The sequence below is a fragment of the Cannabis sativa genome, chromosome 9, assembly GCF_029168945.1.
Source record: "Cannabis sativa cultivar Pink pepper isolate KNU-18-1 chromosome 9, ASM2916894v1, whole genome shotgun sequence".
Taxonomy (NCBI): Eukaryota; Viridiplantae; Streptophyta; class Magnoliopsida; order Rosales; family Cannabaceae; genus Cannabis; species Cannabis sativa.
Genome location: NC_083609.1, coordinates 15,561,143 through 15,572,847, shown reverse-complemented (window position 1 = coordinate 15,572,847; position 11,705 = coordinate 15,561,143). Strand labels below are relative to the sequence as shown.

At 31.6% G+C, this 11,705-nt stretch overlaps 2 protein-coding genes across 2 annotated transcripts; one reads left to right on the top strand and one right to left on the bottom strand.

The window, feature by feature from the left end:
- Positions 1-1,347: 1,347 nt before the first annotated feature.
- On the bottom strand, positions 1,348-5,172 carry LOC115722043 (serine/threonine-protein kinase BLUS1). The gene is made up of 2 exons (XM_030651165.2): positions 4,302-5,172; positions 1,348-2,786 (listed from the first exon to the last, which is right to left on the bottom strand). Exons 1-2 carry the CDS (start codon positions 4,789-4,791, stop codon positions 1,495-1,497), a joined length of 1,782 nt encoding a protein of 593 aa, XP_030507025.2. The 5' UTR covers positions 4,792-5,172; the 3' UTR covers positions 1,348-1,494.
- A 3,951-nt stretch (positions 5,173-9,123) lies between these two features.
- Positions 9,124-10,599, top strand: LOC133030866 (uncharacterized). Its single transcript, XM_061103814.1, has 5 exons — positions 9,124-9,330; positions 9,411-9,599; positions 9,701-9,802; positions 9,882-10,056; positions 10,156-10,599. The coding sequence occupies exons 1-5, from the start codon at positions 9,134-9,136 to the stop codon at positions 10,252-10,254; spliced, it is 762 nt and encodes a 253-aa protein (XP_060959797.1). The 5' UTR covers positions 9,124-9,133; the 3' UTR covers positions 10,255-10,599.
- The last annotated feature ends 1,106 nt before the right edge of the window (positions 10,600-11,705 follow it).

Genomic DNA, 11,705 nt, shown 5'->3' with positions numbered 1-11,705 from the left:
GGAATTGGGCTTTAAACACACTTTGCCAAACAAAACTCGGATTCCTTCCTAATTCTGCATTTAAAAATGAACCAGATGGAAAGTAGCGTGCCTTAAAAACTTGACCAACCAAAGATGATTCATGTGTGAGAAGGCGCTAACCTTACTTACCCAACAGAGCTAAATTTAGATCCCTCGGGCATCTAAAACCTAAACCCCCAGCATGTTTGTGTTTACACATCCGAGACCAGCTCATCCAATTAGTATGTCTTATAGTTGATGAACCAGTTTTCCACCAGTACTTAGCCATAAGGCTCTCAAGCTCCTTACAGGTTTCCAAGGGAAGCAGGAAAACACTCATTGCATAGCTTGGAATAGCTTGAGCAACAGTCTTCAATAATACCTCATTTCTTGCTTCTCGAGAGTAAACAACCTTCCCACCCTTGAATACACTTCTGTAATTTATCTTTGAGAAAACCCAAGATAGTTGTTTTCTTACGACCCATGATATTAGGGAGCCCAAGGTAAGTGGTATTGTTGTCAGCTTCATAGATGCCCATATGACCACATATCATGTCTCTTGTAGTAGGTTTAGTATTGGAACTAAAGAAAATAGAAGATTTCTCAAAATTAACTCTCTGACCTGAAGCTCTCTCAAACTGGTGAAGCATGTCCATAACATAATCAACTTCCTAGTTAGTAGCACGGCAAAGGATGTAGCTATCATCCTCAAATAGCATATGTGAGACAACTGGAACCCCTCTAGCAACTTTACAACTGTGGATCTTACTATCCGGTTCATACTTCTTCAATAAAGTAGAAAATCCCTCAGCACAAAGGATAAAAAGATAAGGGGATATAGGATCACCTTGGCAAATTCTGCGAGGAGTGATGGGACTCATTGGTCTTCCACCATGGACAAATATAGGTAACAGTCTCAACACAATGCATAATTAAATTAACTCTGCGCCCATCAAATCCCATACAAAGTAAGACCCCTCTGAGATAGTCCCACTCCATTCTATCATACGCCTTACTCATATCAAGTTTTGAAGCCATATGCCCCATTCGACCCTGAGTTTTCCTCTTCAAGGGGTGCATTATTTTGAAAGAAATCATAATGCTATTAGAAATAAGTCTACCCTGAAGAAAAGTACTCTGCGTGTCAAAGATTATAGACGGAAGAACAACCTTGAGCCTATTTGCCAAGACTTTAGTGATAATTTTCAGGATTACATTAAAACTAGCTATTGATTATTATATTTGTTATAAAATAAACTAGTAAATATTATTATTGATAAGTGATAACATAATTAATCACTTTTACAGTCTAATCCATAAGCAATAAGAATGAAGAATTCATATTATGTGATCATCAACTTTTCGTAGTGACGCCCATAATTATATGATATATTATTATAATATATTTTAATATTATCTAATGTATAACTCATTATTAAGTTACATTACTAACTTTTCCCTAATTTTCTAAATATTAATATATATATATATTTATTATGTATAGTCATGATTACGTGAGATAGAAGAAATTTGATGGTTGAGAAACTCGATCTCCATTTCCAAATCCAAGCTCTTCTTCTTCTCCATTTCCAGTTCACATCTCAACTTCTCAATGGTCTGTGCCAAGTACTCCTCTCTGCTAATTACCGTAGTATTATGATGATGATCGCCACTATCATAATTCTCAACTAATCCCAACACCTTCAAAACCTCCATTAATACACGCCTCTCTTCCTCCACACTCCTTTTGATAAGTTGAATACTTTCCAACATTTTTTCCCTATCAACACCACCAACTGTAGAACTAATCTCACTAGGCCTTGACTCGCTCACTAACTCACCAGCACTGCAACTTAATAAACTACTCATTGGTGATGATGACTCGCCCATTAACTCACTAACACAACCACTATCTTGTGACTCACTAAACTCGTCAACAAATAATCTATCAACATTGTTTATGATATTGATATTCTTTTCTTTGTTAGTACTATTACTATCAGCTTTATTCATAACGGTTTCACCACCAAAACTAACCTGTTTTGCAACAGAATTGTCTTCTACTACTTCTTCATTAACCGACTGAGTTGGGAATACCGGGTCAAGTTTGAACCCGTCTTCATTAAAGTTCCACCCACTAATCCTTCTTTGTTTCTCTCTTATAATGCAAGATCCATCGCCATCATCATCGCCATCATCATCATCATCGTGGCGATGTTGAAGAGTAGTAGTAGTAGTAGTAGTAGTAATATTGGTGGTGATCAACTTGTTGAACCTATCTTCAACACTAGATAAGCCATGCAAAATATTTTTGACAAGAAAATCAGGACCTTTGGTACAATTCTTAAAGAAAGGATGCTTGAGAAGCTTCTCAGCAGTAGGCCTCTTGGTGGGGTCTTGGTCCAAACATAAGCCAACCATGTCCTTGAAACTCTTGGAGAATCTCTGCTTGTTTTTGTTGTTTTTGGTGTTTTCATAGTCAGAGAATCGAAACCGCTTCGTTATCTTCATGAGGAGAGACTTGGATAGAGGGAGGTGAGATAATGGAGGACAACCGTGAGCTAATTCCAAAGCTGTAATCCCAAAAGACCAAATGTCAGCTTTGAATCCATAGCCGTTGTGTGAGTGAATCACTTCTGGTGCCATCCAGTACGGAGTTCCAGTCACGTCTGTTAAGGATGACAATGACGTTGACAATCCACGGTTTGAGTTTGACTCATATATAGATGCCGACACACCGAAATCTGCTAGCTTAACACATCCATTTGCATCCATCATAATATTACCTGATCAATGGAACATCCACAATAATTAATTGTAAATCTACTATGTGTTTGAAATGAAAAAAAAAATTGTTATTAAGACAACAAAATTGTTACAAGCCTTGTGCCTTTTTCATATTATTTATTAAGTCAAATATATGAAATCTATATTAAAATACGCCAATTATGAAGTGTCACCCATTTTGTATACTTGGTACCCTTATCATTTTCCTATTTTTTTTATTAAGAGCATGTCCCATACAATACAATGATATAAAGATAATGTATATGTATTTTTTAATCATTTTCATAAAATTAAACTCCAATAATAATAATAATAGATAATAAATGATTATGGTATAATTTTATATCATAATATATATTATTTTTTTTATTTACTCTTTTACCATTCATTGATGCTTTTAATAACTTTTAACGTTTTATTTAGGATTATTAGCAGCAAAATTCGCTTATGTTAATTAGTTCATAAAATTAACTTCAATAATGAAGTATAATGAAAAATTATGGTGTATTTTTAATAAATACTACTTTTTTATTTATTCTTTTGTCATTCATTATACCTTTAATAACTTTTAATATTTTATTTAGGATTATTAGCAATAAAATTGTATTATGTTTTGATTTTATACAATTAACAGTCCTTTTTTTTTTAGCAAAATCCACTTATGTTTACTTTTCTTTGCAAATTTGAAACGTTAGTTAGACATCATCATTATATACTAACTGGATTACCACTATATTGGTTTCGAGGTTTTACCTTCACATATATATAGGTGTATACAGTGATCATTCAATATTAGTTTTTAACAGTAATATTTATCTGGCACTTAAAATTTGTAAAGAAAAATAAATTTATTGGAGTTTCGCCAAAAAAAATTAAAGAAATTAAGTATAGAAAAATTAAAACATAAAGGAGTTTTGTTGCTAATTGACTATTTGTTTATGTATTTAATATAACTTTTATACACTTTCTAATCAAAATTTATTGTATTTATTGATTTTTTTATACATTTCTATTAGAGATAAGTTAATTTACATAAACTCTAATTATAAAATTTGAGTTAAATATAAGATATATATTAACTTATTTTTGAGCCGTACAGATTTCACATTATCTATTAGAAATGTCTAGTAATAATAGGTGAAATTTTATATATGTGAATAGTTTGTCAAAGTGTTAGCAGTACTAACTTTGGGCGAAGCTAAGTAATTATGGTTAGCAATATTTTATTATAATTGTGAGAGCGTTGATATTGGACACTGCTTAGTACCTCTAGATATATTGTTTTATAATTAACTAATGATACTCTCTAAAAATTATTATATTAAATTATATAAAATTTGATATTTATTTGAACCAATACGATATTGATACATAGAAAGGTATAATTACCACTAATGATTTTCAGTATTTCTCTAATTGTTAAATTTAATTAAGTGGGACTCAATATTTAATAACTCTAATTAAAAAGCCACCTCCTCTCATAACTGACCATATATAAATTAATCATTAATTACCTGCCTTAATGTCACGGTGGAGCTGGCCTTGATCATGGAGATAGGACAATGCGTTTAGTATCTCCTTAAGAACGACAGCTATACTGGGCTCCGACAAGCCATTGGGGAAAGAAGAAGCGATAATGGACTGTAGTGAGCCAGCGGACATGAAGGGCATGACCACCCAAAGACGACGGTCCACCATGAAAGAGCAGTGAGCGTTGAGTATGTTGGGATGAGAAAGGAGTGACATCATCTTCGTTTCGCGTCGGACATTATCGAAATCTGTACGAGACTTGATGTCCAGATCTATGGATTTGATGGCCACCACGGCTGAGTTCTTGGGCAAACAAATGGCTTTGTAGACCACTGCACTCACTCCGGCTCCGATCTCGTGGAGGATTTTGTATGAGTTTGAGTCTAATGGGTATTGTGATGATGATCTTATTCCTAGGTTTGTTGTTGATATCTCATCATTGTTATGATTTTCTGGTTCTGAATCTTTAGCCATATGAAGGGCCCCTTAATTAAGTGTATATTATTATTATTGAAGTGAAAGAAGAAGAAAAGTAACGAATTTGTTGGAGAGTATGTATTGATCATTATATATGTTATATGTTTATTTATTTATATAATTATCGTGAGAGAAGAGAAGACAAGAGTAAAGGTAGGGTTGAGCAATATAAATCTTGTGAAGGTTTTTCTTTTTTCTTTTTATTTTTTTATAGCAAAATCTTGTGAAGGTTGATGGGAGTGGGCAATTATTTGGGGGTTCGTTGGTTAAAGCTTTTGGGAGAATGCATGTGACTTGCTATTAACAAGTTACAACCACAACTGTCACTTTTCAATATGAGCAATTACTTAGAATAAGAACACAATCAAAGTATACCGTATAGAGAAAAATTGTTAAAAAGTACCAAGTGTTATATCACTAATAACTATGCTAATAATAGATATCTATATATAAGTTCATTTTGAATAGGAGATTAAAAAATTTTGCTATATTTAATTGACAGTAATTTTATAATGTATTTGTATTAATTTTTAACATTCAACTTCAATCACTACTACAATGTTAGCCTTTAGAGGCAGTTTTTTCAACCCCATTTATAAAAAGGGAAGCTAAAGGGTGTGAAAATACCCGCTATGTTCGAAATTGACATTTAGAGGCGGTTTTTTGATAAAAACCGTAGGTATAAAATTGCATTATACCATTTAGAGGCGGTTGGAAATTAATTTTTTTTTTTTTTTCTGAAATACCCTATGCCGTCGGTTCCTTCATAGGAACCGACGGCATAGGGTACACGAAAACCTGACACGTGTACCCTATGCCGTCGGTTCCTATGAAGGAACCGACGCCATAGGGTCGATCAGAGTATATCCCTTTTGCTCGACCTTCCTTCTTCCTCCCCACTTCACTCAGCAACCCAGAAAAACCAGAGACCCATTTCTCTCAGCCAAAACCCTCGCCTCCACCACCTTCTCCCCACCCTATCTCCCTCATTTCTCAACCATTTCAGCCCATTTTTTTTTTTAAATCCTCCATTTTCGATACTTAATAACATACACCTAAAAAGTTCTGATTTTTTAGCCTCTAAAAGTGTCATCCGAACCCAAATAGTAAATTTTGGGTGTGAAATCCGGCCACCCATTTTTGTTGAGAAATTGTTCAATCTCAACCTCGTTTAAGGTATAAATATTGCTTCTATTCTTATTGTATTATGTATATTGTTTTATTTTTTGTTTTTATAAATTATTATTTGAGTTTTTTTATTTTATTAGTAATATTATTGTGTTTTATGTGTATAGTGTCGGGATTTTTTACGGTGGTCGTCGGATTGCGGTTATTAGGTAATAATTTATACCTAGTATATATATGTATTTGTATATTTTATTGAATATTTGTATATAATGTGTGTATATATTGTGTGTGTGTATATAGGGTGTGTATATTTTTTATGAAAATAAATTTTGTAATTGTATTTTATATATTTTTTGCAATATATATTTATTGTGAATAAAATGACATTGGAGGGATTTCATTAGTTTAGAAATAAAAATTTTAAAATGGAATTAGTGTGTGATATAATTTTATTTTTTTGAGATAATAGTGTGAGATATAATTGATTATATATATGTATGTATAATTTAGTAACTAAGTAACTTGTTACAATTTTTTATAACTAATTATAAGTTATGAAATAATTAATTTTGTAATTTCGTTGTATTTCTTTATATTATAGGGGTTCGGCATAATTTTGTGTGTAGCGTATTTGGGCTTGCAATTATAGGTATATACTTTTACTAACTTTTTCTTAATATATAATTAATTATCAATGCATGTTAGTTGAGTTTGAATATCTTAAATATTCATCCGTAGTGAAGTAGGTTCTGCGAATACATGTACTGCGGTCGGATGGGTGGATTAATTTTGTATTGTTTATCTGTTTTGTTTGTTATTTTAGGCACTTGTAAAATTTTTGGGAACGTCCAATTACAGCTGTTATGCTGCCGAAATTTCGGTAGAATTAGGATAAATCTTACTAAAACCATTCATAATATAGTTAATTATAACATAGTAATAAGAAGTTAGGTCACATAAAAAATAATAATATTCACATTTATGAAAACTTTTAAATTTTACCAACATTATAATCAACTAAACAACCTAATAACATGAACTAATGTAAAACGAAAATTTGAGTAATTTTTAGATTAATATGAATAAATTGTGTGAGAGACTTAGTTAGTTACATTGTGTAATTAGTAACTAGATATAATTAGTTACTAAATAAATTAACAAAATAAACATATAAAATCCTTCTTTTTTTATTTTTTTTTTCTTTCATTTGAGAGGTTCAATGTGGATTTTTATTTTTCAAAGAAAATAAAGAGCAAAAGTTAATTAAAAGGGGAAAATATTAGTTAATACCTTTATTGCTTTACCAAAAAATTTTCCCCTCAATTTTATTTATTAAAAATATTTAACATTTTAATAACATTCTAATCAACAAAACAACCTAATAATATGAACTAATCTAAAACGAGAATTTAAGTAATTTATAAATTAATATGAATAAATTGTGAGAAACTTAGTTAGTTACATTGTGTAATTAGTAACTAGCTATAAGTAGTTACTAAATACTGAATTTTCGGATAGGATTTTTGTTATGGATAAATCATGGATGCGTGAGGAGAGAGACACACTGCGATTTCAAGTAGGGTTCGATGCATTTTTAGAGTTTGCCTTAAAGAATTCTACAAATCACGATCGTATTCATTGTCCGTGTGTAGATTGTTGTAATGTATCTAAAGGGAATATTACAATGATTAAGGACCATGTGTATTTACGAGGTTTCAATAGAAGTTATACTAATTGGTATTACCATGGCGAACATTTACCTAATGATCCATATCCATTAGGAAAGCGGGGGTAGATGATATCGAGGGTAATGATTTCGATGATTATCCATTGGACTTGCTTAACGAAGCACAGGAGGAATTTCTTAATGATCCTGAGAAATTCGATAATTTTCTTAGTGATGCTGATAAACCTCTGTTCGATGGTTGTAAAAAACTAAGATTACCAACAATGGTAAAGTTTTACAACATAAAAGCAGAAAATGGAGTGAGCGATAAATGTTTTACTCAATTTTTAGCTGCTTTTAAAGATATCTTACCATTTGCCAACTGCTTTCCGGAATCTACTTATGAAGTGAAAAAAACGTTAAATTCTATAGGATTGAAGTATGAAAAAATTCATGCATGTCCGAACGATTGCATTTTATATCGTAAGGAATATGCAGACATGAATTATTGCCCGACTTGCGGTTTATCCCGCCATAAAGTAAACAAGAGTAAGGAGAATAGGAAACTTATCCCCCAAAAAGTGATGTGGTACATGCCTTTGATTCCGCGACTGAAACGATTATATCGTAGTGCAGAACATTCTGAAAATTTGATTTGGCATGAGACCAAGAGAGTGAAAGATGGAAAACTTAGACATCCTGCAGATTCCCAAGCTTGGAAAAAAGTGAACTACATAAACCCTGAATTCAAATCTGAACCAAGACACATTCGTCTCGGTCTGTCTGCGGATGGAGTAAATCCACATAGATCTCTAAGTAGTCGTCATAGTTCATGGCCTGTCTTCCTAGTTATGTACAATCTTCCTCCCTGGTTAGTGATGAAGAGGAAATTTAACATGCTTTCTTTAATGATATCAGGCCCGCAACAACCTGGACATAATATCGATGTATATTTGGAACCATTGATTGACGATTTAATAGAATTGTATGAGAACGGGGTTCAGGTCTATGATGGTTTTAAAAAAGAATTTTTTAATCTGAAAGCTGTGTTGTTGTGGACTGTCAGTGATTTCCCTGCTTATAGTAATTTATCAGGCTTAAGCACAAAAGGTTACGAAGGTTGTCCGATTTGTTGCACTAACACATCGGCTCGTCGCTTGGCAAATGGACACAAGATGTGTTATATGGGTCACAGACGGTACTTGCCTGCAAATCATCCTGATAGACGGAAGAAGAAAGCATTCGATGGTACTGAAGAGGGTGATATGGCTCCTTTGCCACTGTCTGGGGAACAAATTCTCCAACAAGTTCAACTTGTAGATTTTAAGTATGGAAAGACGCAAAAAAATAAAAAAACTAATGGTTGTTTTCAAAGAAAGTCAATCTTCTTTCGTCTTCCATATTGGAAAAGTCTACTAGTTCGACATTGTTTGGATGTCATGCATATTGAAAAAAATGTGTGTGAGAGTATTATTGGTACCTTACTTGATATTCCCGGCAAAACTAAGGACGGTCTAAATAGTCGTTTAGATCACGGAAGAGAAGATGGCGTTGATCCCTAATTCGCTAAAATGGATGATTCATGAATTCCTAAGGCTCAAAGATAAACGTGATATAATCACAATTCCTGTCCCCCGAGGATTCATTGCACCGCGTACCCAGATCACGTTATCTGGAGAGGATTTGCAGCAGGTTGCTACGTGTGACTACATCGGCAACCAGGGAATGCTGTTTGGAATGATGTATACTCTTCTTTAATCTAATTAACCTTATCTCAAATTATAGTTAAATTATTATAAGACACTAACACTTTTTTTGGCAGGCACATATGGGAGAGCATCAACGGTCTGAGAAAAATTTTCAAGTTTTACGACCCAGAGCTTCTCACAGTGCATGGGATCAGCGATGAAGAACAGAGTCAGTCTTTTGACGATGCGGCAAGACGATTGGCTAATTGGTTATCATTAATGAACAGCAACCACCAAATGTTCTTTATTCCTTGGAATATCGGGTAAACTTTATTAAATTCTTTAGTGCTAATTGTTCATTTCTATATTATGTCTTCAGATTATTTTTATACTATCTTACTTATATTCCAATATAATTTTCTAGGATGCATTGGACGCTAGTGGTGGTTGCGCCAAGGAAAATTATCCATTTAAACCCTGTAAAAGGCCGCCCAATTCCCGAAGAAATAGAACAAATGATCGGAAGGTAATTATTTAATGACTTCTTATGTAACGAATTTAAATTAACTAACGAATTGAAATGCTAATATAATTTTCCCAAACAGGGCATTCATGTATATAGGGGACGCACATCAGTATCTTGGCCCGTGGCAAGGAATTTCACAAGCAAACTGTCCAAGACAACCTAAAAGCCAAGAATGCGGTTTTTATGTTTTGAAATATATCACTGACATCGTCGCACGTGCCAACCCCAACCGTTACATAGAAGATCAAAAAGCTGTAAGTTTTAATTATTGATCATAGTATATAAATTTTATAATAACAAATATATAATATACATATACATAAACTAATATAAATTTTTAATTTTTTTAACAGTTTGGGGGTAAGAAGCAATACGATCCAAAAACAGAATTGTTACCACTACAGCGAAAGTGGATCGAACAATTGATGGCGGTGATTCACGGTGACGATTGAGGTTCAAAGGTCGAAGAATTTTTCTTCATTATGTAATTTTTATAGATTAACTTGTAATTAGATTTATTAACTTATTAATATTTTTAACTAATTTTACATGTTTGTGTAATATTTAATTATTTTTATGAAATCAAATTATATTTTTACCCAAATTTAATTACTATTTAATTTAAAATGTAATTAATATATAATTAAATTAAATAAATATGTAATTTAAATTAAATATAATAATATATAAATTAATAAATATAAAATTAAAATTATATAATTAAATTAAAAAAAATGAAAAAAACTGAAATCTGCTCACTTTTGGCGTCGGTTCCTACAACCCCTATGGCGTCGGTTATTGGCTAGGAACTGACGCCATATATACCCCTATGGCGTCGGTTCCTAGCTAATAACCGACGCCATAGGGGTATATATGGCGTCGGTTCATATAAACCCTTTAGCGTCGCCCTGATAGGCGTCGGTAGCGAATTTCGCGAAAACCGACGCCTAAAGGGCTAAAAAACCGCCTCTAAAGGGTATTTTTGTAGTAGTGAATGTGCACAACTATTAAACTTAATACAATCTCTAAAATAAAAGACTTAATACATAATTTAATATTTAATTAGTATATTTATTAAAAATATAAATAATAATAATAAATTTATCATTAATTTTATTATATAAAATAAAATAATTGTAAAAGGTTTATAATTTAGCGCAATAACTAAATTTAATAATAAAATATTAAAACTAATACAAAAGTAGTGTATTTATGTGATGCAAATTTTGTATCATGCTATATTGTAATTTAAATTTGGATCAAACTTTTATGATAAATTTCGATCAACTTTTAACCTATCATATTGATCAACTTTTGACACACCATATTGCAGCAAACTTTTTATAAAATGAGATATATTTTAACAATAGATTACCAATATACATCTCCATTAGAAATACTTTAATGTTTAGAAGTTTCATTACTAAGCAGTGACTTTTTATCTCTTTATTATTATTATTATTATTATATTTTGATCAAGAATAGAGATTTTCATTAATCAACCAACAAATACAAACAAAATAAAACAATACAATTAAAGGCTGCTAACCACGCCTCACACCAGAACTCTTTATATCATTAATTTTATTATATAAATTAAAATAATTGTAAAAGGTTTATAATTTAATTCAATAACTAAATTTAATAATAAAATATTAAAAATAATACAAAATAGTATATTTATGTGATATAAATTTTACATCATTCTATATTGTAATTTAAATTTAGCGTTTAGTATAATAAATTTGGATCAACTTTTGAGACACCATATTAGAGCAAACTTTTTATAAAATGAGATACATTTTAACAATAAATACCAACTGTTCATCTCCATTAATGATGCTATAATATTTAGAAGTTTCATTACTAAGCACTGACTTTATCTCTTTATTATTATTATTAT